This window comes from Zootoca vivipara, chromosome 12, assembly GCF_965207765.1.
Source record: "Zootoca vivipara chromosome 12, rZooViv2.hap1.1, whole genome shotgun sequence".
Lineage (NCBI taxonomy): Eukaryota > Metazoa > Chordata > Lepidosauria > Squamata > Lacertidae > Zootoca > Zootoca vivipara.
Window position 1 is genome coordinate 14,006,659 of NC_142595.1, and position 27,496 is coordinate 14,034,154.

The window sequence follows — 27,496 nt, forward strand, 5'->3', positions numbered from 1 at the left end:
TGCCTGCTTTAGACAGTCATGACTCCACCCCCCCGGGCAAAGAATCTTGGGAAGTGTAGTTTGTTAAGGGTACTGGGAGTTGCTAGGAGACCCCTATTCCCCTCACAAACCTACATTTCCCAGAATTCCTTGTGATGAGGGATTGACAATTAAGCCAGTTTTGCCCAATGAGCCACTCTGCCCTCAACCTTAGAGAAATCAGGTCAGCCAACATGCTTTAGCTGGATCACAGTTGGGTTACTGCAATGAGTGCTACCTGTTGAAAAGCACCTGGGAACTTCAGCCAGTCCAGAACATGGCAGCCATGCTGTTGACCGGACCCAGCTGTTGGAATCTTCCTACCCACTTGGGAGATTTGTTGAAGCACAAAGCAGCATGTAGATCAGGCATCCCCAAACTTCGGCCCTCCAGATGTTTTGGACTACAATTCCCATCATCCCTGACCACCGGTCCTCTTAGCTAGGGATCATGGGAGTTGTTGTAGGCCAAAACATCTGGAGGGCCGCAGTTTGGGGATGCCTGCTGTAGATGCTTTGAAATCAAATCAAATCAAATTAATGAATATAAATCCCTTGACTTCTTGAATAGGCAGCTTCACCTGTTTTCAATCCACTTCTAGGCCCAGTTCAAAATGCTGGTTTCTCTCCAGTCATGGCAAAGCGGAGTTCTTGTCAGCCAACACTTAGTCTGGGGCAGAAGGAGAGGACGGACAAGGTTCAGTCCCCGAGAAAGAGGATTCTCAAAAATAAAGAGGTTGGGGTTGGAGATAGGACCCTGGACAGAGCCCTGGGAGCAGACAACGTATTCTGACAAGAGTCTGGACTCCAGTGACCCATTCTGTTTGTTGGTTAACTGTTCCAATAGGGTGGCTTCCCATACCTTTTGGTGCCAGTGGTCTATATTCACTCCTGATAGGTCTCCCCTTTATCATATACACAGCGCAAGATTATGACCTATCCCCTGCTACAGCATACAAATTGATATGGCTTATCTGATTCAGCAATGCCCTGCTTCCCCATACAAACAAACCACACTGCAAGCAACTGAACGCAAGCAACCAAGCTCTGGACCTGCCAATCTCTCGCGATGCATATACAGTGGTACCTTGGTTTAAGAACAGCTTAGTTGATGAACAACTTGGATTAAGAACGCTGCAGACCCGGAAGCAGGTGTTTTGGTTCCTGTTGAGTGTAAATTGAGTCCCCCGCTGCTATGGGAAAGCACGCTTTGGTTTAAGAACGCTTTGGTTTAAGAACGGACTTCCAGAACGGATTAAGTTTGTAAACCAAGGTTGTTGTTGTTGTTGTTTAGTCGTGTCTGACTCTTCGTGACCCCATGGACCAGAGCACGCCAGGCACTCCTGTCTTGCACTGCCTCCCGCAGTTTGGTCAGACTCGTGTTAGTAGCTTCGAGAACACTGTCCAACCATCTCATCCTCTGTCGTCCCCTTCTCCTTGTGCCCTCCATCTTTCCCAACATCAGGGTCCACTGTATATAAAATGACCTACCCACATGATGCTGTCACAAAAACCCTGCGCAAATACTGCACAATAGAACGAAGGATCACAATCTTTCCCCATCTCTCCTCTCTCCCCCCCCAACTGCACAATGTATATGACAACAGAGTCTCATACCAAATGCAAATGAATTGCGAAAAAGACTCTATGAATTGAAAGTGGAGACACTATGTGTCATTTTCTTTGTTCGTCTCTTTTGAAAATGTATTTTTTGGGGTTTTTTTCCAAATTGAAATTTTACAGCGATATATCCAACACAAATAATAAAAATAAGATTCCAAGGAATCTCCTGGACTTCCATCCTCCCCTTTTGGGGTCCTGTTATTAATCATTTCCTCCGACACCTTTTATGATAACCCAAATTCTTTACCTCTTCCATTATGTCCAGAAGTCAACCTTAAACTACAAGTGATATTCCAATCCTAACAAGGATTTTAACTGTTTACAATGGTCTTCAAGATAAGTTATAAATTTCCCCCCTTCCTTATTAAAATTCTGGTCTTCTCTTCCTGACTTCTGACTTTTCTTGTGTTTGTTACACAAGAAAACCTTTAGTAAAAACTTTTTTTAAGGTGAGGGCTAAGGGTACATCGGGTGTGTGGGTGAATCGATGATGAACATCCAAACATCTTTAATTTTAAAAAAATGTGTTGTTGTTGTTTGTTGTTGTTTAAAAGGGCCCATCTCTGCTAACTGGGCTGGACTACCCATTTTAGGTTCTGTCTGCAAAAAAGTGCAAATGGACGTCCTCTCACTTTGGGGGGCAAGTCCTCTGTTATTTCTCCATAATCTCATGTGGGGCACACTTGTTGTGTTGGTGAGCAGGATCAGTGAAGTACAGTGCCCTCAGTGGAACGAGGTTTGAGGTCTCCAGGGTCCACAATCCAGAGACTTTGAGTCTCGGGGGCCTCTGGTTGTTGGGCTCAGGCTAAGTTAGGCTTGGTAACTTCCTGCCCTCTTTGTCAGTGTCAAAATCATGGCTGGACTTGGAAGAGTCCTGGCAGTATTGACCTTTATTGAAAAATATATACCGGTACTGTATATACCGCTGTATCGTAGAAATATATCACAGCAGTTTACAACGGTATAAAAGCATAAAACCACACAGTAAAATAATAAAAAAATTAAAAACAAGAGCAAAAGAATTAAAAACAAATTTCAGAAGCTCGCTGTAAGGGATGGACTCTTAAGTGCCTGCGTAGGCCTGGCTTATTAGGCTGTGTTGAATTTTTCAACTTTCAAATTCCAAAAATGAAGGATGCTAAAAAGTTGTAACATGGCTTGGGAATTGAAAAGATATTTTGGTTAAAATAGTATAATTTAGTTTTGCTTGGTAAGTAAAATGTCTGCAAAATTGCACAGAAATCATTTAAACTGATTACCACATACATACAGTTATCTTGTATATTATGACTATTTAGCATGACATTTTCAGAAGGTAAAATTAAAATTCTTTGGTTTTCTGAAAGCAGTTTATGTGCTGCTTCATCAGACGTAGACTTAACAAGCTAAATATTGTCGGAGCACAAAAATAATAGCATATCTGAATTCCTCACACCCAAGAACCCCTCTCTGCAGAAATTTGCAAAAGTTAAGTTTCCCTCCTAAGATGACACATCCTACTAGTTGGGCTAGGGATGCGGGTGGCACTGTGGGTTAAACCACTGAGCCTAGGGCTTGCCGATCAGAAGGTTGGCGGTTCGAATCCCCGCGATGGGGTGAGCTCCTGTTGCTCGGTCCCAGCTCCTGCCAACCTTGCAGTTTCAAAGCACATCAAAGTGCAAGTAGATAAATAGGTACCGCTACAGCAGGAAGGTAAATGGCGTTTCCGTGCGCTGCTCTGGTTCGCCAGAAGCGGCTTAGTCATGCTGGCCACATGACCTGGAAGCTGTACGCCAGCTCCCTCGGCCAATAAAGCGAGATGAGCGCACAACCCCAGAGTCAGTCACGACTAGACCTAATGGTCAGGGGTCCCTTAACTACTTGGGCTAGGTGATACCTGGTTTTCAACATCCTGATATATCACCAGCTAGACATCACAATATACCAACATATCCCAGTGTCTGAAAGAAGGATGGAGCTATGTAGAGGCATTGGCTGGCTTTACGATTTTTCCTGCATCATGATTTTTGCCGCCACCTGCTCTTGTGAGTCGCTGCCCCCTGCATGAGGCAGTGGACGGCTGAGCAAGCAGAGTTAACAGGCTGCAGGAATTGAGAGAAGCATTGGTTTGCTTCCCAGTTTTCCCCACATCGTGATTTTTGCATAGGGCGCGCACACTCACACTCTCTCTCTCACACACAATTGTTATTCACGATATATTGCCAGTTGAAAAATTATGAAACTGTTATCACGATACAGACTTCAAACTGGTTTTGGACGATATATCAATATATTGCCCAGCCCTACCTACTAGCCTACCTACTAGCATAGGCCTGGCAGAATAGAAAAGTTCTCAGCAGGTTTTTAAAAGTTGGCACAGGTAGCTCCCACTAGCAGAGGACAAGCCCAGTGACACGATGCTGTTTGGAGGAGAATTCTTTTTTTCCTTCACAGGCAGCACAGAGAGGCAAAGGGCCTCCGAAGGGAGGGAGAAGTCATTTTGTCCCTCTTCCGACAGCTAGATGCCTAGTCACCTACATATAGTTCCTCATCACCTATAGGACCTCCTTCTCTCCTCGGAGCCTGTCCAGTTATAAGAGCTGCTTGTGAGGGGCCCTGTTTGCATCAGGTTGGGTCACAAAGCGCGGCGTTATTTTTTTGCTGGAATTCTTCGAAGGATGGGCAAGAATGACGAGCCATGCTCCACTCATGCTGTGCTGCAGCTGGAGCCAGCAGAACGGCTGCCAGATCCGACGCACGCTCAGCACAGGAGAGGAGGAGGGAAACATACAGAACAGAAAATAAAAGAGCAGCGTCGAGAATGACAGGTGTGCTCTTGGTGTCCATGGAAGCATGGACAAGGACCAAATGTGATGGGAAGAGAGAGTGGGTAGCGCTGTGGTCTAAACCACTGAGGCTCTTGGGCTTGCTGATCAGAAGGTCGGCGGTTCGAATCCCCGCAACGGGGTGAGCTCCCATTGCTCTGTCCCAGCTCCTGCCAACCTTGTTCAAAAGCAAGCATAAAATGGACCATCTCTGACTGTTCACCTACATGAGATACTTCTGTGGCAGGGGAGGATCCATGTGGGTGGGTGGGAAGGAGGTGGAAAAGGTGTTTATGTATGTACCGTTTTCTTTTTTGCAGTTTGTAAAATTAATAAAAAGTATGTTTAAAAAAAAAATAAAGCAGGAGTGAGGAACCGGGAAAAAAAAAAAGCACGCAGTGCAAGTAGATAAATAGGTACTGCTCCGGTGGGAAGGTAAACGGCGTTTCCGTATGCTGCTCTGGTTTGCCAAAAGCGGCTTAGTCATGCTGGCCACATGACCCTTAAAGCTGTCTGTGGACAAAGGCCTGAAAGCAAGATGAGCACCACAACCCCATAGTTGCCTTTGACTGGATTTAACCATCCAGGGGTCTTTTACCTTTTTTTACCCACATCATGCCTCCAGTGACAAGGACCAAATGCGATGTGGAGAGCTGACTTGTGCTGTCAAACTGGGGAGGGAGTGTCTGTCATGTGATCACACCCCCAACAACGGAAGGAACACGTGGTTTTCTTAGGTTGACTTAAACCTAGGAGAAAGTTGCAGGAATAAGGGAAGTAGGCTTCCGGGTCATGGGAAAGATGAAAAACATATATCTCTGAGTTTCATAAACTGACAGGTGTGGGTAGTGTTTTATCTTTATTAATATTTTATTGGAATAATTTCATTTATAAATAGAGTGAGAAAAGAGGAAGAAATGAGTGAGAATAAAAAAAGAAAAAAGACAGTTACATTACCATACATCAAAAAAAACCAAGATCATGGCCACTGGTCCCATCACCTCCTGGCAAATAGAAGGGGAAGAAATGGAGGCAGTGAGAGATTTTACTTTCTTGGGCTCCTTGATCACTGCAGATGGTGACAGCAGTCACGAAATTAAAAGACGCCTGCTTCTTGGGAGAAAAGCAATGACAAACCTAGACAGCATCTTAAAAAGCAGAGACATCACCTTGCCTACAAAGGTCCGTATGTTGTTGTTGTTGTTGTTGTTGTTTAGTCGTTTAGTCGTGTCCGACTCTTCGTGACCCCATGGACCATAGCACGCCAGGCACTCCTGTCTTGCACTGCCTCCCGCAGTTTGGTCAAACTCATGTTCGTAGCTTCGAGAACACTGTCCAACCATCTTGTCCTCTGTCGTCCCCTTCTCCTAGTGCCCTCAATCTTTCCCAACATCAGGGTCTTTTCCAAGGATTCTTCTCTTCTCATGAGGTGGCCAAAGTATTGGAGCCTCAGCTTCACGATCTGTCCTTCCTGGGAGCACTCAGGGCTGATTTCCTTAAGAATGGATAGGTTTGATCTTCTAGCAGTCCATGGGACTCTCAAGAGTCTCCTCCAGCACCATAATTCAAAAGCATCAATTCTTCGACGATCAGCCTTCTTTATGGTCCAGCTCTCACTTCCATACATCACTACTGGGAAAACCATAGCTTTAACTATACGGACCTTTGTCGACAAAGTGATGTCTCTGCTTTTTAACATGCTGTCTAGGTTTGTCATTGCTTTTCTCCCCAGAAGCAGGCGTCTTTTAATTTCGTGACTGCTGTCACCATCTGCAGTGATCAAGGAGCCCAAGAAAGTAAAATCTCTCACTGCCTCCATTTCTTCCCCTTCTATTTGCCAGGAGGTGATGGGACCAGTGGGCATGATCTTGGTTTTTTTGATGTTGAGCTTCAGACCATATTTTGCGCTCTCCTCTTTCACCCTCATTAAAAGGTTCTTTAATTCCTCCTCACTTTCTGCCATCAAGGTTGTGTCATCTGCATATCTGAGGTTGTTGATATTTCTTCCGGCAATCTTAATTCCGGCTTGGGATTCATCTAGTCCAGCCTTTCGCATGATGAATTCTGCATATAAGTTAAATAAGCAGGGAGACAATATACAACCTTGTCGTACTCCTTTCCCAATTTTGAACCAATCAGTTGTTCCATATCCAGTTCTAACTGTAGCTTCTTGTCCCACATAGAGATTTCTCAGGAGACAGATGAGGTGATCAGGCACTCCCATTTCTTTAAGAACTTGCCATAGTTTGCTGTGGTCGACACAGTCAAAGGCTTTTGCATAGTCAATGAAGCAGAAGTAGACGTTTTTCTGGAACTCTCTAGCTTTCTCCATAATCCAGCGCATGTTTGCTATTTGGTCTCTGGTTCCTCTGCCCTTTCGAAATCCAGCTTGCACTTCTGGGAGTTCTCGGTCCACATACTGCCTAAGCCTGCCTTGTAGAATTTTAAGCATAACCTTGCTAGCGTGTGAAATGAGCGCAATTGTGCGGTAGTTGGAGCATTCTTTGGCACTGCCCTTCTTTGGAATTGGGATGTAGACTGATCTTCTCCAATCCTCTGGCCATTGCTGAGTTTTCCAAACTTGCTGGCATATTGGGTGTAGCACCTTAACAGCATCATCTTTTAAAATTTTAAATAGTTCAGCTGGAATATCATCACTTCCACTGGCCTTGTTATTAGCAATGCTTTCTAAGGCCCATTTGACTTCACTCTCCAAGATGTCTGGCTCAAGGTAAGCAACCACACTACCTGGGGTGTATGAGACCTCCATATCTTTCTGGTATAATTCCTCTGTGTATTCTTGCCACCTCTTCTTGATGTCTTCTGCTTCTGTTAGGTCCTTACCACTTTTGTCCTTGATTATGGTAATCTTTGTACGAAATGTTCCTTTCATATCTCCAATTTTCTTGAACAGATCTCTGGTTTTCCCCATTCTATTGTTTTCCTCTATTTCTTTGCATTGCTCATTTAAGAAGACCCTCTTGTCTCTCCTTGCTGTTTTTTGGAAATCTGCATTCAGTTTCCTGTATCTTTCCCTATCTCCCTTGCATTTTGCTTGCCTCCTCTCCTCCACTATAGTTAAAGCTATGGTTTTCCCAGTATAGGTCCGTATAGTTAAAGCTATGGTTTTCCCAGTAGTGATGTATGGAAGTGAGAGCTGGACCATAAAGAAGGCTGATCGCCGAAGAATGGATGCTTTTGAATTATGGTGCTGGAGGAGACTCTTGAGAGTCCCATGGACTGCAAGAAGATCAAACCTATCCATTCTTAAGGAGATCAGCCCTGAGTGCTCACTGGAAGGACAGATCGTGAAGCTGAGGCTCCAATACTTTGGCCACCTCATGAGAAGAGAAGACTCCCTAGAAAAGACCCTGATGTTGGGAAAGATGGAGGGCACAAGGAGAAGGGGATGACAGAGGACAAGATGGTTGGACAGTGTTCTCAAAGCTACGAACATGAGTTTGACCAAACTGCGGGAGGCAGTGCAAGACAGGAGTGCCTGGCGTGCTATGGTCCATGGGGTCACGAAGAGTCGGACATGACTAAACAACAACAATATACAGGTATGCATCTTCTTATTCTAATACATATATAATTGTCAATTACCTAATATATCCTGTGTAAACTCATTCCAAATATCATTGCATTTATCCAAAGTCTGCATCTATAAGCTGTCTGTTCATATATTGCAGGTGATGTCCTGTTCTCAAGGCACTGATTAAGGGGCACCGTATCTCTGTTCTTCCAATTCATCAGTATCCGTCTCTTGGCTACTATTAGGGTGCACTACTCGTATAAATAAGTATCATATTTTAAACAGTCATGGCTTCCCCAAAAAGAATCCTGGGAACTGCAGTTTGGTAAAGGTGCTGAGAGGTGCTAGGAGACCCCCCCATTCCCCTCACAGAACTACAATTCCCAGAGTTCCCTGGAAAGAGATTAACTGTTAAACCAATTTTGGGGGAAACCGTAACTGTTTAAAGTGCTGTGATGATGCTTTAAATCAGGCACGTCCAACAGGTAGATTGTGATCTACCAGTAGATCACTGGATGTCTGTGGTAGATCACTGCTAGATCACTGGCACCCCTAAAAAAAGCTCACCCAAAATTTTCCTCCCTAAAAAAAGCTGAACTATGACCTGAAAACCCTAAACAAAAATGGGCCTCCCTCCCTCCTAAAAGAAGCTCAACAAGTTTGACCTAAACCCCCCAAAAAGGGCTTCCCTTCCTTAAATAAACTCAACAGATTTGACCTGAACCCCCCCAAAGGGGGTAGATCACTCCCAGTTTTTAACTCTGTGAGTAGATCAGAGTCTCTTGGCTGGGAGGTGGCCACCCCTGCTTTAAATGTATAGTGCATATGGGGGCCCAATACCCTGTAAGCGTCCCGGGGGGGGGGGAATGGAACACCCTATTTTTCCATGGGAGCATGGCGGCCGTTTTGGTTGCCGTAATCTCGCACAATTTCACGCTGAAATCTCGCCGTCCCCCCAAAAAAGTGCTTTTCCCGGGCCACGATCTCATGTGGTGCCCCAAAATGTGCATGAGAGTCGGCGTTGGGAACATAACTTCTGCAGAGCATTCCCCAGGTGCCAGGTGCTGGTCCAGTTGTGGCCATGTGGAGATCTCTGGATGCCAGGTTGGTGACTGACATCTCCAGCGCCAGGTTTAAGGTTTGAGGAGGCCCTAAGCTCCTGAAGGTAATGGGGCCCTTTATATGTCCAGCTGTCCTTTGTAAACAACAAATTGTCGCTGTTTTTGTGTGTTGATTGAATATATGCTACATATGGTAATTTACGGACCTAATGGGTATCTAAAGCCATTGCACATGTTGCCATGCAACCAGTCCATGCAGAATGTAGGCACCCTATATACAGTATAAAGGTAAAGGTAAAGGGACCCCTGACCATTAGGTCCAGTCGTGACCGATTCTGGGGTTGCGCGCTCATCTCGCATTATTGGCCGAGGGAGCCGGCGTATAGCTTCCAGGTCATGTGGCCAGCATGACAAAGCCGCTTCTGGCAAACCAGAGCAGCACATGGAAACGCTGTTTACCTTCCCGCTATAGCGGTTCCTCTTTATCTACTTGCATTTTGACGTGCTTTCGAACTGCTAGGTTGGCAGGAGCTGGGACCGAGCAACGGGAGCTCACCCCGTCACAGGGATTTGAACCGCCGACCTTCTGATCAGCAAGCCCTAGGCTCAGTGGTTTATACCACAGCGCCACCTGGGTCCCAATATACAGTATAGAGATGAGCAAACCAGTGATATTTTAGGGAGCAGGCTAGCAGGTGGGGCCCATGACTTACATCAGAGGAGCCTACACAGCACAAAACACTGTTGCTGTACAGTATGTAGGTTTTATTTTATTTGTTTTTTATCTTGCATTTTGGAAATGTACATCCAGGTGTTGTTGTTTTTTAAAAAAATTGTGCCCCCCCCCCAAGAGAGTGGGGCCTTAATAAGCGAAAGGTTGTTTAGCTTATACGTAAATCTGGCACTGAAATTTCTTCAGCATGATGCTGTTACACCAGGCATCCTCAAACTCGGCCCTCCATGTTTTGGGACTACAATTCCCATCATCCCTGACCACTGGTTCTGTTAGCTAGGGGATGATGAGAATTGTAGTCCCAAAACATGTGGAGGGCCGAGTTTTGGGGTGCTTGTGTTACACAGTGGAGAGGGTAGGCGAGAGAAGAGAGCGCACTCTGCACATGGTCCTGCGCTTCCCTTCGAAGTGCTCCTTCCTTCCTTCCCTCGGCGCGAGGAGGAGTCCCGGGATCTCAGGGTGCCTCTGACGAGGTCTCCGCCCCGCATCCCGTCCCATCCCATCCCGGGCGGGCCCTTTGCCGCTCACCTTCCCGCTCGGGGGCGGGGCCGAGAAAGGGCGCGCCCCTCCCGCCCAGCCAGGTGCTCTTTTTAACGGGCTGCCGAGGCGCCCGGGCGCCGATTGCGCAGCGCCATGCCGAGCCCGGGCGACGGCGGAGGATCGCGACGCAGGAGCAGCGGCCGGCAACATGCGCCCGCCGGAGAAGCCTCTGCTGCTGCCGCCGCCCCTGCGCGTCTCTGTCGCCGCGGCCGCTTGCTGCCTGCTGCTCCTGCAGGTGGACGCCTATTTCGGGTCAGCGGCGCTTCGCTTCCCCCCCTTTTGCGCGATCGGGCTTGCTCAGACTTTCTGCATGTAATTTCCCTTACATTTCCCCTTCCTGCTCCCCCAATTTTTTGTGAGATTTCCCCTCCCTTTTTGCACTGTACGCCTTTTTTGTCTGTAGTCTCTCTTTTTTGTATAATTTTTTTATTAATTTTTTCTGTTTTACATTTTGAAATGTGCGTTTAAACAACCTTAAAATACCAATGACTTCCATTCGCTTTCCGTGGTTCATTTTGCATACCATAAATCCCTGCATATTTTACATCAACTATTCAATTATTTGTCTCTTTCCCTTTTTTGTGCAAAGATCCCAGCTCTCTTCTGTTTTGAAGTTCCTTCCTTTCCTGCACGCATTCTCCTACCTTTTTTCTTCTCGTTTTGCTTTTCTTTTCCTCCCTAGCTTTCGACTTTACTTCACTTCCCCACCTTGCTTTTCAAAGTTCATGTGCTCCTCTTCTTCAATTTGCATCTTGTTTTCAAAGATCTTTTTTCTCCTGCTTCTTTTTCTTCCGTTAGCCAATCTGCTGGGTTAATTTGCCTTGTGGATTACAGCTTCACGACCTGGCTGCAATCCTAAACACACTTTAAGCCATCCCCGCAGAATCCGGGATCCTGCTGCACACCAGCTGCTAGGTTATTGCACATAGTTGAGACACTGGCTTGTGCACATCATGCCCTGGGCAAATGTGGGCGCATTGAAGGGTCCGGCCTCCTGGGTCCTGCATGCATTTTAGGGGTCCTGCAGGATGAGATTCTCTTCCTCCTCTCCTCCTCCTCCTCCTCTGCCGCTGCTCTGTGAGCTTGTATTTCCACTTGTAGCAGCAGATCTACCAGCAGAAATCTTTCATCTGCAAAATGCATTGGAGCAGTTGATAGGAACGTGATGTTGCTTTGCACAACAGCAATTTGGGGGTGGGAAGAGATCCGTCAGTGTAAATATTTAAGACAGGAGTTTTCAAAGTAGGCAATGTTTTCATGCATGCATGTGTGAATGTAACTGTTTTTGCATAGAGGTTGATATTCGGATCTTTCCTTTCTCCGTTTTTGTCTGTGAATCTGGAACCGTTTGCTTTCAACCTGGTGATGTTTAGGGGAGCTTTAGCCATAACGCTTGCTAGCTGAAGTATGGGTAAGTTCTGCTGTGCTTGGTGCGTAATATGCAGGTTTACCTGCAGAGGAGGGGAGACAAACCTCTTCATTATACTCATCATAGAATTATACAGTTGGAAGTGACCACAAGGGTCATCCAGTCCAGCCCCCTGTAATGCAGGAAACTTTTGCCCGATGTAGGACTTGAACCCTTGACCCTGAGATTAAGGGTCTCATTAGTCTTCTCTGTATATGATCAGGAGTCCTATGTTCTGGTTTAAGGAGGGAAATGCTCCATTTCAAGGCAGTTCCATGCGTCATCTTGCAATAAATTGCATGTTTTATGTCTCTTAATCCACAAAGAGTTTATCCTTTCCTTCAAGGCCCTCTTCCTCCCTGGTCTTTCCAGTAAACACAAGGATCGCACGGATGCTTTTTTTACAAAATCTGGGTTTGTACTGGAACGGGTGCAAAATTGAGGGATGGACATGTGTGTGCGTGCCTCGTGTCTTGAAATGCAGTTGTGTGAAAATCTGGGTTTCTTAAGACTTGGATTTCAAGGGTGCATATTTGTGTGTTTGAAGTATCAAATGACTCTCCCGCTTTGGGGTGAAAAGCACGTGAGTTCCAGCTCTTGAAACGGAAAACTTACAGTCACACACGTATCTGACACTGAGCTCCACTTAATCTAGCAATACTGTTTTAAGAGTAACATCCATGGGATTGTGCTGTCAACATTCCAATTTTCCGAGGTGATAAACATTGTATATTGAACCTTTCTTGATGACGACATGTGGGATTCTTGTTTTGTCCCCCCCCCCCCGCTTTACATGCAAGTTTTGGATTCTCAAAACGCAAGCTTCCATTTTGCAAAACTAAGTTCTTAACTCTGCATTGGCAAATGCAAGTATTGTGTTTTGATAAAGAAAGAAATGGTGCTCGACTGTGGGCTATTTTTTTTAATAATGGTGGATAACAATGTTATTTTTGCTGGTCTTATTATTCTATAGGTAATTACCTTTCAGTTCTGAGTTTGCACCTCTGGTTGAAATGCTGTTTCTTCCATTGCAAAAATAAAATAATAATCAAACTTCCCTTTTTGCAGTCCGAATTTTGAACAGTCAACTTCTACATCAGGTTAGAACATCAGTGCTTCCCCTCTCCCCCAAACAGAACGAGGGAGCTCTGGAAATAACACCAAATATAATTAGAATAGTCTCATTCTTCATTTGTACGAAGGCCTAAAAAAATGATTCAAACAGACACATGCTGTGTGATCCATTCATTGGGGCTGGCTTCTGTGTTACGCCTGGATAATTGCAGCCTTAGGGGAAATACTGAATTTAAGTCTGTAACCCTATGCACACTTTAAATAATACTCGTTGCTTCTTTATTTCTGTGAGTAAATATACAAAATTCTGAGTTTCAAACTTGGCACCCTGGGGCTGAACCAGAAAAAAACAACAACTTGTCAATCAGATTTCTGAGAAAGATGTACTTTACAAAGTTGGAAAACCGCTAAGAACTAATTAGAATGTGAAATCTTGAATTTCAAAAGTTTGGAATTTTGAGGTGGATTCCATATGCATATACAAGGTTCATCTGCATTCCTTATACAAGGAACCTGTTTTGGCCATGGGAAGTGAAAAGAGTGCTCCTGAGTTTGTGCAAAGTGCTTTTCCTTCACAGGCGAATGGCTCCACTCTGCCTCCACATACCAAGGATTCTTCAGCAGAAAGGTTTTGTGATTCCTGGGCAAGCTTGAGCATCCGAACCTTTTGCAAGCATCTGCACTGTAAGATGCACCCCAGAGGGAAAAGCAAGTTTGAAAACTCAAACAAGTTGCAAAGTTCCACGGGTACAACGGAATAACCCTCATCCTTAGATGCACAGGGAGGGTGGGTCACGATATGCACTTTCTCAATCAGAAGTCCAGGAATTTAGCTGGAAATGAGACTTTTAAGGCCAAATGGATGAAATACTTCTGTTTGGGTGCTTTTCGCATCCTCTGTTTTCTTACCACCCTGCGAGCAGCACATGCCAGGAATTTATTATAACCTGCTTCAGTCCAGAGTCTTAGACTGGGAAACAGAGTGTATAACATTATTTTTAAAAAGAAAAAGGCACAAAGCAAATGCTCTCAAGCAGATCCTTGCAAAGGCAGGCCCAAAACTACTGGTGTAGGATAGGAAACCCCCCCCCCCCCGGTGAGCTGGCAAGTCCCTGATTTCAAATCATAAATCCAATACAATGGAATCTCAGTTTTCGAATGCAATCCGTTCCAGAAGACCGTTCGGCTTCTGAAACGTTCGAAAACCGAGGATCAGTGGGCTAGCGGCAAAGTCAATGGGGGGGGAAAAAGAAAACTTCCCGGAAGCCATTCGATTTCCGAAAAACCTTCGAAAACAGAAGCAATTACTTCTGGGTTTTTGGCGTTCGGGTTCCGAATTGTTTGGCTTCCGAGACGCTCGAAAACTGAGGTTCCACTGTAATTAATCGCCTACAGGCACCTAAGTTCAAGGCCTGTGCTCTTCCAAGATGGGACAAATAATACTGGCTTGCCATTTAAAAGGGCTGTTGTTGTAAGGATTAATTTGTGTGAAATACTTGGTAAGTGCTAAATGTTAGGTTTCGTAGTGCCTGTTCAGCAGAGAGAGGAGCTCATAACCAGGCCTTTTTATTAGCTGGAACTAAGTTTCGGCACCTCTCAGGTAGGTGGCATTGCCTTTTTAAGAGGACATAACCACGTAGGGCCAAAGAGGAGCCCTTTCCACATCTAAATTATGACTCGTTTTTACGTGGTAGGTTAAGGAAGTGGTGCACTTCCTCAATCACAAGATTCATGAAGGTTTGTAGATGAGGATGCGTTGTAGGAAGTATTGGGTCAGACCTAGCACTTTTGAGTTGTGTCTGAAAGCCAACAGAGCCATCATAAATGCTGTAACACCCTCTAGTTGTTGTTGTTTAGTTGTTTAGTCGTGTCCGACTCTTCGTGACCCCATGGACCAGAGCACGACAGGCACTCCTGTCTTGCACTGCCTCCCGCAGTTTGGTCAAACTCATGTTCGTAGCTTCGACAACCCTGTCCAACCATCTCGTCCTCTGTCGTCCCCTTCTCCTCCCTCCTCTCTCCTCTAATTGTATTGGACCACAACTCCTATCAGGTCCAGTTAGCATGGCAGTGCTCATGTGGTTGGCATCCATCTGTCTTGAGAGACAATGGATTGCGCCTCCGGGGATGAAGTCAAACTGAGGGAGGAAATGTGTCAAAACAGGAGGGTTTCTCAAGAAGCTGCAGGGTGATTGTGGCTAATCTCAAACACCAGCAATGAAAGTGTGCTCTGGAGTTTGCATTAAGTTTTAGACTCTGCCTGCGTGTTGGCATCGTGGTGCATTTTTTCAGAGTCTGGGTGCTCCTCTTCCCAGATTCGACAGTTTCTGCTCAATACTGTTGGAGCACCTGCTTTGTTGGGTTTTTAAAAAATTTTGTGGGGGCGGGGAGAGTGGCCCTAGCAGGGTCAGGAGCCGCTTTTAATTGCAGGGAAATTCCTGGAAAGGACGGGGTACCAAATGGGATTTTTCTCCTTTCAGGAAGTGTATACACACACACACACACACACACACACACACACACACACACACACACTCATTGGGACTTCTACTAAGCAAGAAGAGGCAATATTCCCTTTTCCTCCCAGCTATCATTTCCTTAACACAAAACAAATATTTATTATTGCCGTAGCTGCCTTATTGCCTTTGGTTGTTTAAGCAACTTAAGGGAGCAGCAGCCTTGCGACAGCTGCCTGCTTTTATTTCTCGGAACATTTCACCCAGCTGTTTGTCAGAAGCGGTGCGTTGGTCTTCAGACTGTCGGTTTTTTTTTGGGGGGGGGGAACTCTTATTAGGGGTTTTCTCGGCCACAATAAGAAACTGAATAACGGCAGGTGATCATCCCTGAACTTGTCCATGCTTCTACTGCAATGCTCGGATGCAGGGAAGTTCTGGGCACCATTCTGCGTTGCATTCTCAGTAGCTGAAGAGTGATGAGGATGCCTTTTGATCCTGACCAGCAACTCTGTCTGTCTGACAAACTTGCTGAGGTTGCAAAGTAGGCAGGGATGTGCAAAGAGTTCTGCAAAGGCAGCAAGTTTTTAGACGTCTGCCCGAGGGTTTTCTGAGCTGCTGTTCCAAGTGTTTTTTAAGGGCAGGGGAGTTCGTAAAGTATGGCCAAGCAACCAAGCACACCCAAATGGGTGTCAGCGTTGGGAACGTAACAACTGTGAAGCAGTATTTGAAATCCCCCCCAGGCACCAGGTGCGAGTCCTGTTGTGGCCACATGGAGATCTCTTGATGCCAGGTTGGCAACTGACATCTTCATCTGTCTGGCCTCTCCAGCTTTCTTAAGCAGCTAAGCAGAAGAACTTACAAAGTTATTTAATATCCCACCTTTTCCTCCGAGGAGTACATGGTTCACACACACACACCCTCCTTGGTTAATCCCAACAATAATAACCCTGTGAGTTAGGCTAAGAGGCTGTGTCCCCCAGTGAGCTTCACAACTAAGTGGGATTTGAACCCTGATCTCCCAGGCCCTAGTCTGACACTAACCACTACACCATGCCGGCTTCCTAGAGTACCTCTGCTATGGGTCAGCTATATCATTTTAAATCTGTAAAATAAATATGGGGGAAAGCAAAAGGTCGCTTAGAGAAGGACCTGAAATATTTCCCTTGAGGCTTGAATTTGTTTTATTCTGGATTCTTTTATTTGATGTTTTAATGTGTTGTAAACCGCTCTGAGATTTTATTTTCTTTAAAATATAAAGCGGTCTAGAAATGAAATGGAAAATAATAATAGCAAAGTTCACTCTAAAAAAAAAAAAGGGCGCCAAGATATTCCATTGTGGCAAGCTAGGTTTAAGGCACCATTTGGCAATAAGCTTATGACAGGGGTGCAGGTGGCGCTGTGGTCTAAACCACTGAGCCTCTTGGGCTTGCCGATCGGAAGGCCGGCGGTTCGAATCCCCATGACGGGCTCCTGTTGCTCTGTCCCAGCTTCTGCCAACCTAGCAATTTGAAAGCATGCCAGTGCAAGTAGATAAATAGGTATCGCTGTGGCGGGAAGGTAAACAGCGTTTCCGTGTGCTCTGGCTCTTGTCGCCGTGTTCAGGTGCGCTAGTAGGGGTTTAGTCATGCTGGCCACATGACCCGGAAAGCTGTCTGTGGACAAACGCCGGCTCCCTTGGCCTTGAAAGCAAGATCTGCTGTGAAGCTTGTTTTCAGGTCCTACCTCAGCTAGGTAGGCACTGGGGCGATCTATTCCAGTAGCATCCAGCATGGATATCACTCTTGACACCTGGCTTGCTTGATGGACCTCTGCTTTAGTAGGGCAAAACCACTGACTTGATCTCACAACAGAGCTAGTGGGATGGCTTGTAGTTTGATGGCAGAACATCAGCTTTGTAGAAAACCCAAGACGGACTTCCTGTGCCCAGACCTCCCTATTCCCATCATGCGCTGCAGTGCGGAGGCCTTGGGGCATCAACAGGCACTGGCATTTTAGCCATTCTTGTGGGGTGGCAGTCACCGATGGCATTCGTGGGGCAGGAAAGAAGTAAGGGAGTTGGCACCTTGCCGGACAGCTCTGCTTCTCTGTTGTTGTTTATTAAATTTGTATACTGCCCTATAGCGGCGGTTACCACGTAAAATCATAATATAAAAGCACAAAATACTTAATAAAAACAAAAGCAACCCAATAACCCCCCCTCCCGCAACAGTAGTTAGGCTGTCCTGCCAGCCGAAGCTGATGGAAGGCACTCCATGCCACTGAGGCCACCTGAGTCTCAGGTAACGGTAAAGGATCCAGGAATATCCCCAAGCTACATACCCACTCCAGAGAAAGAGTGGGCAACATCCCAACCATCCGGTCTAGGGAACCACCCACAAACAGTGCTTCGGTTGGGTTTCAGTTGATTGGCTCTCGTCATTATCGAGGCAAGACACCGGTCCAGCTCTTCCACTGCCTCACCTGCATATCTAGTTATAGGTAGGTAGCTGTGTTGGTCTCCTGTAGTCTAAACAAAATTAAAAAAAATCATTCCAGTAGCACCTTAAGAGACCAACTAAGTTTCTTATTGGTATGAGCTTTCGTGTGCATGCACACTTCTTTAGATACACACTGCATGCACACGAAAGCTCATACCAATGACAAACTTAGTTGGTCTCTTAGGTGCTGCTTGGGTCCTGAATGGGGTCACTGTGCCCCTGAAGGACCAGGTGCGCAGCCTGGGAGTCATTTTGGACTCTCAGCTGTCCATGGAGGCGCAGGTCAATTCTGTGTCCAGGGCAGCTGTCTACCAGCTCCATCTGGTACGCAGGCTGAGACCCTACCTTCCCGCGGACTGTCTCGCCAGAGTGGTGCATGCTCTAGTTATCTCTCGCTTCGACTACTGCAATGCGAACTACGTGGGGCTACCTTTGAAGGTGACCCGGAAACTGCAATTAATCCAGAATGTAGCAGCTAGACTAGTGACTGGGAGTGGCCGCCGGGACCACATAACACCGGTCCTGAGAGACCTACACTGGCTCCCAGTACATTTCCGAGCACAATTCAAAGTGTTGGTGCTGACCTTTAAAGCCCTAAACGGCCTCGGTCCTGTATACCTGAAGGAGCGTCTCCATCCCCATCATTCACCCACTGAGGTCCAGCACCGAGGGCCTTCCGTTCATTGTGAGAAGTGAGGTTACAGGGAACCAGGCAGAGGGCCTTCTCGGTAGTGGCACCCGCCCTGTGGAACGCCCTCCCAGCAGATGTCAAGGCAATAGGCAACTATTTTACTTTTAGAAGACAACTGAAGGGAAGTTTTTAATGTTTGATGCTGTACTGTTTTTAATATTCAGTTGGAAGCCGCCCAGAGTGGCTGGGGAAACCCAGCCAGATGGGCGGGGTATAAATAATAAATTATTATTATATTACTGGAAGGAATTTTTTTATATTGTTTCACCTGCAGATGTAAAAGAGAAGAAGAGGTAAGTGGAAGGGAAGGACCTCTGGGTGCCTTGTTCTGGATGCCGTGACCGACTCTGGGGTTGCGCGCTCATCTCGCATTATTGGCCGAGGGAGCCGGCGTATAGCTTCCAGGTCATGTGGCCAGCATGACAAAGCCGCTTCTGGCAAACCAGAGCAGCACATGGAAACGCCGTTTACCTTCCCGCTGTAGCGGTTCCTATTTATCTACTTGCATTTTGACGTGCTTTCGAACTGCTAGGTTGGCAGGAGCTGGGACCAAGCAACGGGAGCTCACCCCGTCACAGGGATTCGAACCGCCGACCTTCTGATCAGCAAACCCTAGGCTCAGTGGTTTAACCCACTTGGAGCCTAATAAGTATGTAGAAACACTGTCTTCTTTTTGGGTGGGGCCTGTTTTACTTCCTTAAACTGACAGAAACCCAGGAGTTAGATGAATGGAGTGCCTGTCACAGGAAAAGGATTGCTACCTCTCCCCCCCCCCCCCAAAACCTAGGGCTTGCATCTCCTTGAAACTGCTACCATCTTGATTTGGTAGTTTGGAAATTTACTCGCTTAACGATTAACCGCCGCCGGCCCACCAGCCGGAAGAAGCGTTCTGGGGAGCGGAGATGGTAGGAGCATTCCACTGCTGGGGTTGTGGAGGGAGGGCAAGCGATAAGCATCTCTCTGTTGGTTTGTTCTCCCACGGCTGGAGGCCTTTTGGCTGCACGATGGCAAAGGCATGCTTGATAGATCACAGGTTCTATCGCACAGCATCTTCAGGGGACAAGCTGTGTGGTGTCGGGTCCAGCTTTGGGAATTGGCTTTTTGCACCGCAAAAGAAGCGGCCGGCCACCAGTTGCCCTACTAAAGGGAACACCGGGAGAGAAATGTAAAGGGATGGTGCTTTTCCTGCATGCCAAGACAAACCCAGGGGCAAATTAATTGGGAAAAGGGGGTAATATGGTTCGTGAATCTGATTGCAGCAGAGATTCTGTGTCTACCAGATCCATCTGGTACGTAGGCTGAGACCCTACCTGCCCGCGGACTGTCTTGCCAGAGTGGTGCATGCTCTAGTTATCTCCCGCTTCGACTACTGCAATGTGCTCTACGTGGAGCTACCTTTGAAGGTGACTCGGAAACTGCTGCAATTAATCCAGAATGCGGCAGCTAGACTGGTGACTGGGAGTGGCCGCCGAGACCACATAACACTGGTCCTGAAAGACCTACATAGGTTCCCAGTGCATTTCCGAGCACAATTCAAAGCGTCGGTGCTGACCTTTAAAGCCCTAAACGGCCTCGCCCCAGTATACCTGAAGGAGAGTCTCCATCCCCATTGTTCAGCTCAGACACTGAGGTCCAGCTCTGAGGGCCTTCTGGCGGTTCCCTCATTCCGAGAATTGAAGTTACAGGGAACCAGGCAGAGGGTCTTCTCAGTAGTGGCACCCACCCTGTGGAACGCCCTCCCATCAAATGTCAAGGAAATAAACAACTACTTCACTTTTAGGAGATATCTGAAGGCAGCCCTGTTTAGGGAAGCTTTTAATGTTCAATGCTGTATTGTTTTTTAAATATTTGGTTGGGAGCTGCCCAGAGTGGCTGGGGAAACCCAGCCAGATGGGTGGGGTATAAATAATAATAAATTATTATGATGACGACGATGATGATGTAGGGGGCTTGTGTGTTTCAACCCTTCCCCCCCCCCACCCTCACAGTGCGATGCCATAAAAGAGGAGCAACATCCTGGAGCAAGGAGTTCCATAGGTGATGCCGGGGGGGGGGGAGGAAGTGCTTTCTAACTTTCCTGCCAATTACCAGAAAGGTGTAGCAAGTATGCAAGGGAACTTCCACAGTTGGCCTTTGAAATATACTCGGAGTCGAGAGTGAATTTCATGCTCTTTATTCATGGCTCTTTCCCCAAAACGTCTGCTTATATACATTATTTACACAATGGGCCTTGCGCGATTGGCTACTTCAGGGCTGCACCTGTAGGCCGATCAGGTTCCGGATTCGCTTCTGCCAGCAGCCTGATTGGCTGCTCCTGCAGGCCAATCAGGTTGCTGATTCACTCCCACCTGGAGCTGGATTGGGTGGCTCCTGCAGACCAATCAGACTACTGTATTCTGGATCCTATTGTTCTTGGATTCAGCTCAGTACATAACAGCCTTAGGGCAGGAGCAGGTTGTACTGGGGTAGAGAAAATTCTTTTTGTATCCTGGTCCCAAGCCATGCAGGGATTTAAAGCTAACAAGCAGCTCTTTGACTTGTGTCTAGAAATCTTTTGCGATCGGTTCCTAAACCAACCTGTGCTTGAAACCCTAGCAGTTGTGTTTTGCTTGCAGAAGTTGGCAGCTTCCGTACAGGCTTCCATCCATGTATCCTGTGTTGACGTTGACCCGTCTTGATTTGACTTAAGATGTACAGTGGTACCTCGACTTACGAACAACTCGACAACTGAATTTTTCGACTTACGAATGGGGCAAATGGCCGCACGCTTACGAATTTCTCGACATCCGAACAGAAACCGCGGCGGGGTTTTTTCGACTTACGAATTTTTAGATGGGGTTGCTTCGACTTACGGATTTTTCCGTTTCCAGTGCATTCCTATGGGAAATCGCGTTTCCAATGGCGCTTTTCGTCGTACGAATTTTTCGACCTACGAAAGGTGCCTTCGGAACGGATTAAATTCGTAAGTCGAGGCACCACTGTATGTGAGTCTAGCCATGCTCTGGGCTATCCTATCCAGAAAAGAGCTGCTATCAATGTAGACAATACGCAGCTAGACGGAACAATGGTATAAGGTAACTTCCTATGTTCCTAGGTGTTTTGTGTCCCACCCATTATTGTATAATATCAGGAGGCATTCTTGGCCTGTGGATACATCTTCAACAAACCACCTCATCTTCAATATACCACCTCATGGGAGTCAGTTGGAGGGTTGCAATTTGGTTATATTTCCCCCCCCCTCTAGCTTTTAATACCGAACCTTTTCTTTAACTAAGGTAAAGGTAAAGGGGCCCCTGACCATCAGGTCCAGTCGTGTCTGACTCTGGGGTTGCGGCGCTCATCTCGCTCTATAGGCCGAGGGAGCCGGCGTTTGTCCGCAGACAGCTTCCGGGTCATGTGGCCAGCATGACAAAGCTGCTTCTGGCGAACCAGAGTAGCACACGGAAATGCCGTTTACCTTCCCGCCAGAGTGGTCCCTATTTATCTACTTGCACTTTGACGTGCTTTTGAACTGCTAGGTGGGCAGGAGCTGGGACCGAGCAATGGGAGCTCACCCCGTTGCAGGGATTCGAACCGCCGACCTTCTGATCAGCAAGCCCTAGACTCTGTGGTTTAACCCACAGCGCCACCTGGGTCCCTTTAACTAGCTTTTCTTTAACTAGCTCCTCACAAGTCTTCAAGCTCAGCTTTTTATTTTTTAATAATATTTTAGGGGTGTTTCCCCCCCCCATGTAGAAATTGAGTTTGTTACCCGACAATTATATTCTGATTCAAGAAAACTAGTGACTTCCTGCTCACGCGACATCGATGTTTATAACCCGAATTACATAGAATTGTGTTTTAAGGTTCCATCTTATCTAATTTCATCTTCTCAGGCATGTTTCTAAATATATTCTGCTATTTTCTTACCACTTCAAACCCTGCCGTGGTCTTCATACATGGGAAATAACTTTTCATATAGACTAGAAAGGGTTTCCAGTCCTCTTTAAACGGTTCTAAATTTGTATCTTTTATCAGTGCCATCTCTGGATATTCTCCCCTCCTCCCGTTCTCTCCTCCTGTTTCTGAGCGAAGAGAATCTTTGCTGCTGTAGTCACACACACAAATACCGTCGAGGCTTTCTTTGGGATTTTGTTCTGGATACTATTGTTGTTGTTTAGTCGTTTAGTCGTGTCCGACTCTTCGTGACCCCATGGACCATAGCACGCCAGGCACTCCTGTCTTGCACTGCCTCCCGCAGTTTGGTCAAACTCATGTTGGTAGCTTCGAGAACACTGTCCAACCATCTCGTCCTCTGTTGTCCCCTTCTCCTTGTGCCCTCCATCTTTCCCAACATCAGGGTCTTTTCCAGGGAGTCTTCTCTTCTCATGAGGTGGCCAAAGTATTGGAGCCTCAGCTTCACAATCTGTCCTTCCAGTGAGCACTCAGGGCTGATTTCCTTCAGAATGGATAGGTTTGATATTCTTGCAGTCCATGGGAATCTCAAGAGTCTCCTCCAGCACCTTAATTCAAATTCTTCGGCGATCAGCCTTCTTTATGGTCCAACTCTCACTTCCATACATCACTACTGGGAAAACCATAGCTTTAACTATACGGACCTTTGTAGGCAAGGTGATGTCTCTGGATACTATTAAAGTCTTGCAATAATAATAATAATCAGTGCTTTTTTCTAAAAAAAAGTTTGGGGGGGGGGTGCTCTCATTTTCCTCCTCATATTGAAATGAGGCCAAACTTAGATTCACAAAAATGTTTAGGAGTATGCGTACCACTGCGCCCCCCCCAGGAAAAAATGCACTGATAATAATAATAATAATAATAATAATAATAATAATAATAATTCATTCTTCTGCATGTCAGAGCCAGTGTGTATCTTGGGAGCACTGCACATATACAGTGGAACCTCGGTTTATGAACACCTTGGCTTACAAATTTTCAGTTTACGAACGCCGCGGACCCATCTGGAACGGATTAATTCACTTTCCATTACTTTCGATGGGAAAGTTCGCTTCAGTTTAGGAACGCTTCAGTTTAAGTACTCTGCGGACCGTCTGGAACAGATTAATCCACTTTCCATTACTTTCAGTGGGAAAGTTCGCTTTCAGTTTATGAACGCTTCAGTTTATGAACAGACTTCAGGAACCAACTGTGTTCATAAACCGAGGTATCACTGTAACTACATAGAGAGCTTTCCTAGTTCATCTTGCCTGCTGTAATTTTCAGTGGAATCGGTTCACACATTCACTTGCCATTCGTCAAACGGATAACCACTTGATTTCTTATTTGCATGTGTGAACCAGACCTGTGCACACCTGGGACGGGTATATTATTGGTGGTTTGCCAATGTTAATCTGCAGCAGGGAGATAGCTGTTGCCGCTTCTACTCTGTTTAAGGCCATGACTTATTTCCTCTATCCTTCAGCCTGACTGGGAAGGAAGCGTTAACTCAGTTTCCTCTGCTGGGGCCCTCGAACAACCCTGCCCACTGGAAGGCTCACTTGAAGCAATGCGACCTGCTCCGCTTATCCCGTAAGCAGAAAAGGCTTTGCCGCCGAGAGCCAGGCCTGGCCGAGACCCTACGGGATGCCATCCGTCTCGGGGTTGTGGAATGCCAGTATCAGTTTCGCAACGAGCGCTGGAATTGCAGTCTGGACGGACGGGCCGACCTCCTGAAACGAGGTATGAGTTTCTGCTTGTCGGTCAGCTTCCGAAAATCGGGGGGGGGGGGAGAGAAATCAAGGCTTTCTCCATTTGGGTCTTCCCCCTTCTCCTCACCCCCCAACGCCATCATAGAGGAAAGAAAAGCAAGCCAGGGTGGAGATTCTAGGATTTCCACTTCTGAACACCTTATGGCCAGAATCGATCATGTGATAACGTAGAACCCCCTGTGAAGAGCTTTGTCAAGCTTGTTCGCTACTCTGAGCAACTAGGGTACCTGCTGCTGTTAAAAAACAGTGGATTATTTATTGCATTTCTATCCTACTTTTTGCTCCAAGAATAATAATAATAATAAACAAATAACAAATAACTTTATTATTTATACCCCGCCCATCTGGCTGGGTTTCCCCAGCCACTCTGAGCGGCTCCCAACAGAATATTAAAAAAAAGAATTAAACATTAAAAACTTCCCTAAACAGGGCTGCCTTCAGATGTCTTCTAAAAGTCAGATAGTTGTTTATTTCCTTGACATCTGGTGGGAGGGCGTTCCACAGGGTGGGTGCCACTACCGAGAAGGCCCTCTGCCTGGTTCCCTCTAACCTCACATCTCGCAGTGAGGGAACTGCTAGAAGGCCCTCGGAGCTGGACCTCAGTGTCTGGGCTGAAAAATGGGGGTGGAGACGCTCCTTCAGGTATACTGGGCCGAGGCCGTTTAGTGTGGCATATTTGGTTCTCCCGGTCCTCATATAATCCTCACAGAAACCCTGTGAGGTACGTTAAGGTTAGGCTTGCCCAAGGTCGCACAGTGAGCTTCATGGCCAAGCGGGATTTGAACCCGGGTTTCCCAGTTCGTAGTCGGACACCCTAGCCCTTCTTCCACACTGGCTTCCCTACTCTTTCTTACTTCCTTTCCTCTGGGTTCCCCGGCTTCCTCTCCCTCAGGTTTCAAGGAAACGGCCTTCCTGTACGCGGTGTCCTCGGCAGCTCTTACTCATTCCCTCGCACGGGCGTGCAGCGCTGGGCGCATGGAGCGCTGCACCTGCGACGACTCTCCGGACTTGGAGAACCGCAAGGCGTGGCAGTGGGGAGTGTGCGGAGACAACCTCAAGTACAGCACGAGGTTCCTGAAAAACTTCCTGGGCCAGAAGAAGGTCGGGAAAGACCTGCGCGCCAAGGTGGACATCCACAACACCAACGTGGGCATCAAGGTGAGGACAGAGGAACCACACAATTTGCCGAGAGAGAGAGAGAGAGAGAGAGAGAGAGAGAGAGAGAGAGGAATAGCAAAAGCAGATTGTCCCTGGTTATTGCCAATCTCCAGCCTGCACCTCAAGAGGCCCTGGGAATGCCGTATCTTTGCCTTTCCCCGAGAACTAATATTCCGTGCTGTGTGCCTTTTCACAGTTGCACAGCACAAGTGTGTATTAAACAACTGGACACTAGAGCTTTTATTTGGAGAGTCCCAACTCTCTGTCTCAGAGGTGGGGAGTCATTTTTCACGGCGAGGGCCATGTTTACCACATGGGGAACCTTTCAAGGGCCGCTTGCTAGTGGTGGGCTGGGTGCAAAATAAGGGAAATGTGGGCTTTGTACAGTTAGATTGCACAGTCTAAGGTTTTATTTTCTTTTTATATCTGTTGGAAGCTGCCCAGAGTGGCTAGGGCAACCCAGCCGGAGTGGGGAGGGTTTGCAAACAATAAAATTATTGTTATAAAGAGAGAACACAAGAAGTAAAGGTAATAACAAAAATGGGGGAAAATAAAGAGGACTTCCGTTCAACTGTTTTTTAAAAAACAAACACAGTCGTACCTTGGTTCTCAAACGGAATCCATTCTAGAAGTCTGTTCGACTTCCGAAAACCAAAGCGCGGCTTCTGATTGGCTGCAGGATCTTCCTGCAGCCAATCGGAAGTCATGTCGGACGTTCAGGTTCCAAAAAAATGTTCGCAAAGCGGAACACTTACTTCTGGGTTTGTGGCGTTCGGGAGCCAAAATGTTCGAGTCGCAAGGCTTTCGAGAACCGAGGTACAGCTATAAAAGTGTGCGCAACTGTTCAGTGGCATCGGGGTTTCCCCCCTTTATTCCCTCGCAGCGCTCCGGCCTGCCACTCGCAACCCTAACAAATGCCCGTCTTTCTCTCCCTCCCGCAGGCCGTGAAGAACGGCCTCAAGACCACGTGCAAATGCCACGGAGTTTCCGGCTCGTGCGCCGTGCGGACCTGCTGGAAGCAGCTGTCTCCTTTCCACGAGACGGGGAAGCTCCTCAAGCTTCGCTACGACGGCGCCGTCAAGGTCTCCAGCGCCACCAACGACGCGGTGGGCCAGTCGGAGCTGGCGAGCCCCCAGCACCACAGCCACTTGCCGAAAGTCCCCGCCGGGCCACGCCCCACCGACCTGGTTTTCATGGAGGACTCTCCCAGCTTCTGCCGGCCCAGCAGGTACTCGGTGGGCACGGCCGGGAGGACATGCTCCCGGGAGGCCAACTGCGACAGCATGTGCTGCGGCCGGGGCTACAACATCCAGACGCGCATGGTGACCTTCTCCTGCCATTGCCAGGTGCAGTGGTGCTGCTACGTCGAATGCCAGCAGTGCATGCAGGAGGAAGTGGTTTATAGCTGCAAGCAGTGAGAAGCGGGCGCTGGCAAATCTTGCGGGGAGACGGGCTTGCTCCTCCTTGGACCACGCAGAAGGTCGGCAGCTCGACTCGCTTCTCTCCTTTGCATCGGATATGGAAGTTAGCAAGGGCTGGAACTTGTAAGCTGCCAGGAGTTCTGCAGCCCTGGATTTTACGGTTCTGTGGACCGGCAGCCAATCTCCAGGACTGCCTCTGCTGTGTGGGAAGGCCGACACTAACAAAAGAGTCAAGGGCCTATTCTCGTAAGATATCTAAGGAGCTGCCTTGTGTTTGTCCATCTAGCCTAGCCCAGGACTCTTGGCTGGGAGTGGTTGCCCAACGTTTTGCGCAAGGGGGCCTTCCCCAGCCAAAGAACTTTTCTTAAACGGCAAACGAAACTGGATCCTGAGCTGGGCAGAGCTGCCAGAACTTCTCTAGAGCAAGCCCCAAGGGTCTGGTTTAAGGCAGGAGTCTTGAGTCGCAGCAAGCCCGGGAAGATCTGTTTCGATGAGCTCGCAGGACGGTGAATAGATGGGCTTTCCATGGCCGCAACGCAGCATTTTCTTTGAACCATGTGCCTCTTTAGGAAACAACAGAGAAATCTTTACTTTTAGTGTAGCTGTGGTTGGGTGGTAATGTTGCTGCTCAGGTAACTGAAAAGATGGGAGTTTTTGTTTTGTTTTTTTAAAAAAACTTTGGTCTTGTTTCATATGTAACTTGTTTTTTTTCTTTAAAAAAAGTTCATAAATATATATATTTTTAAAATTACCCTTCCAATGCTACTAAAATCCATCATTGCTATCCCCATAT

The 27,496-nt window shown here is 47.1% G+C and overlaps 1 protein-coding gene across 1 annotated transcript; it reads left to right on the forward strand.

Moving 5' to 3' along the window:
* Positions 1-10,382: 10,382 nt before the first annotated feature.
* WNT9B (Wnt family member 9B) lies at positions 10,383-27,394 on the forward strand. Its single transcript, XM_035135108.3, has 4 exons — positions 10,383-10,565; positions 23,839-24,095; positions 25,017-25,282; positions 26,224-27,394. Exons 1-4 carry the CDS (start codon positions 10,462-10,464, stop codon positions 26,698-26,700), a joined length of 1,104 nt encoding a protein of 367 aa, XP_034990999.3. The 5' UTR covers positions 10,383-10,461; the 3' UTR covers positions 26,701-27,394.
* The last annotated feature ends 102 nt before the right edge of the window (positions 27,395-27,496 follow it).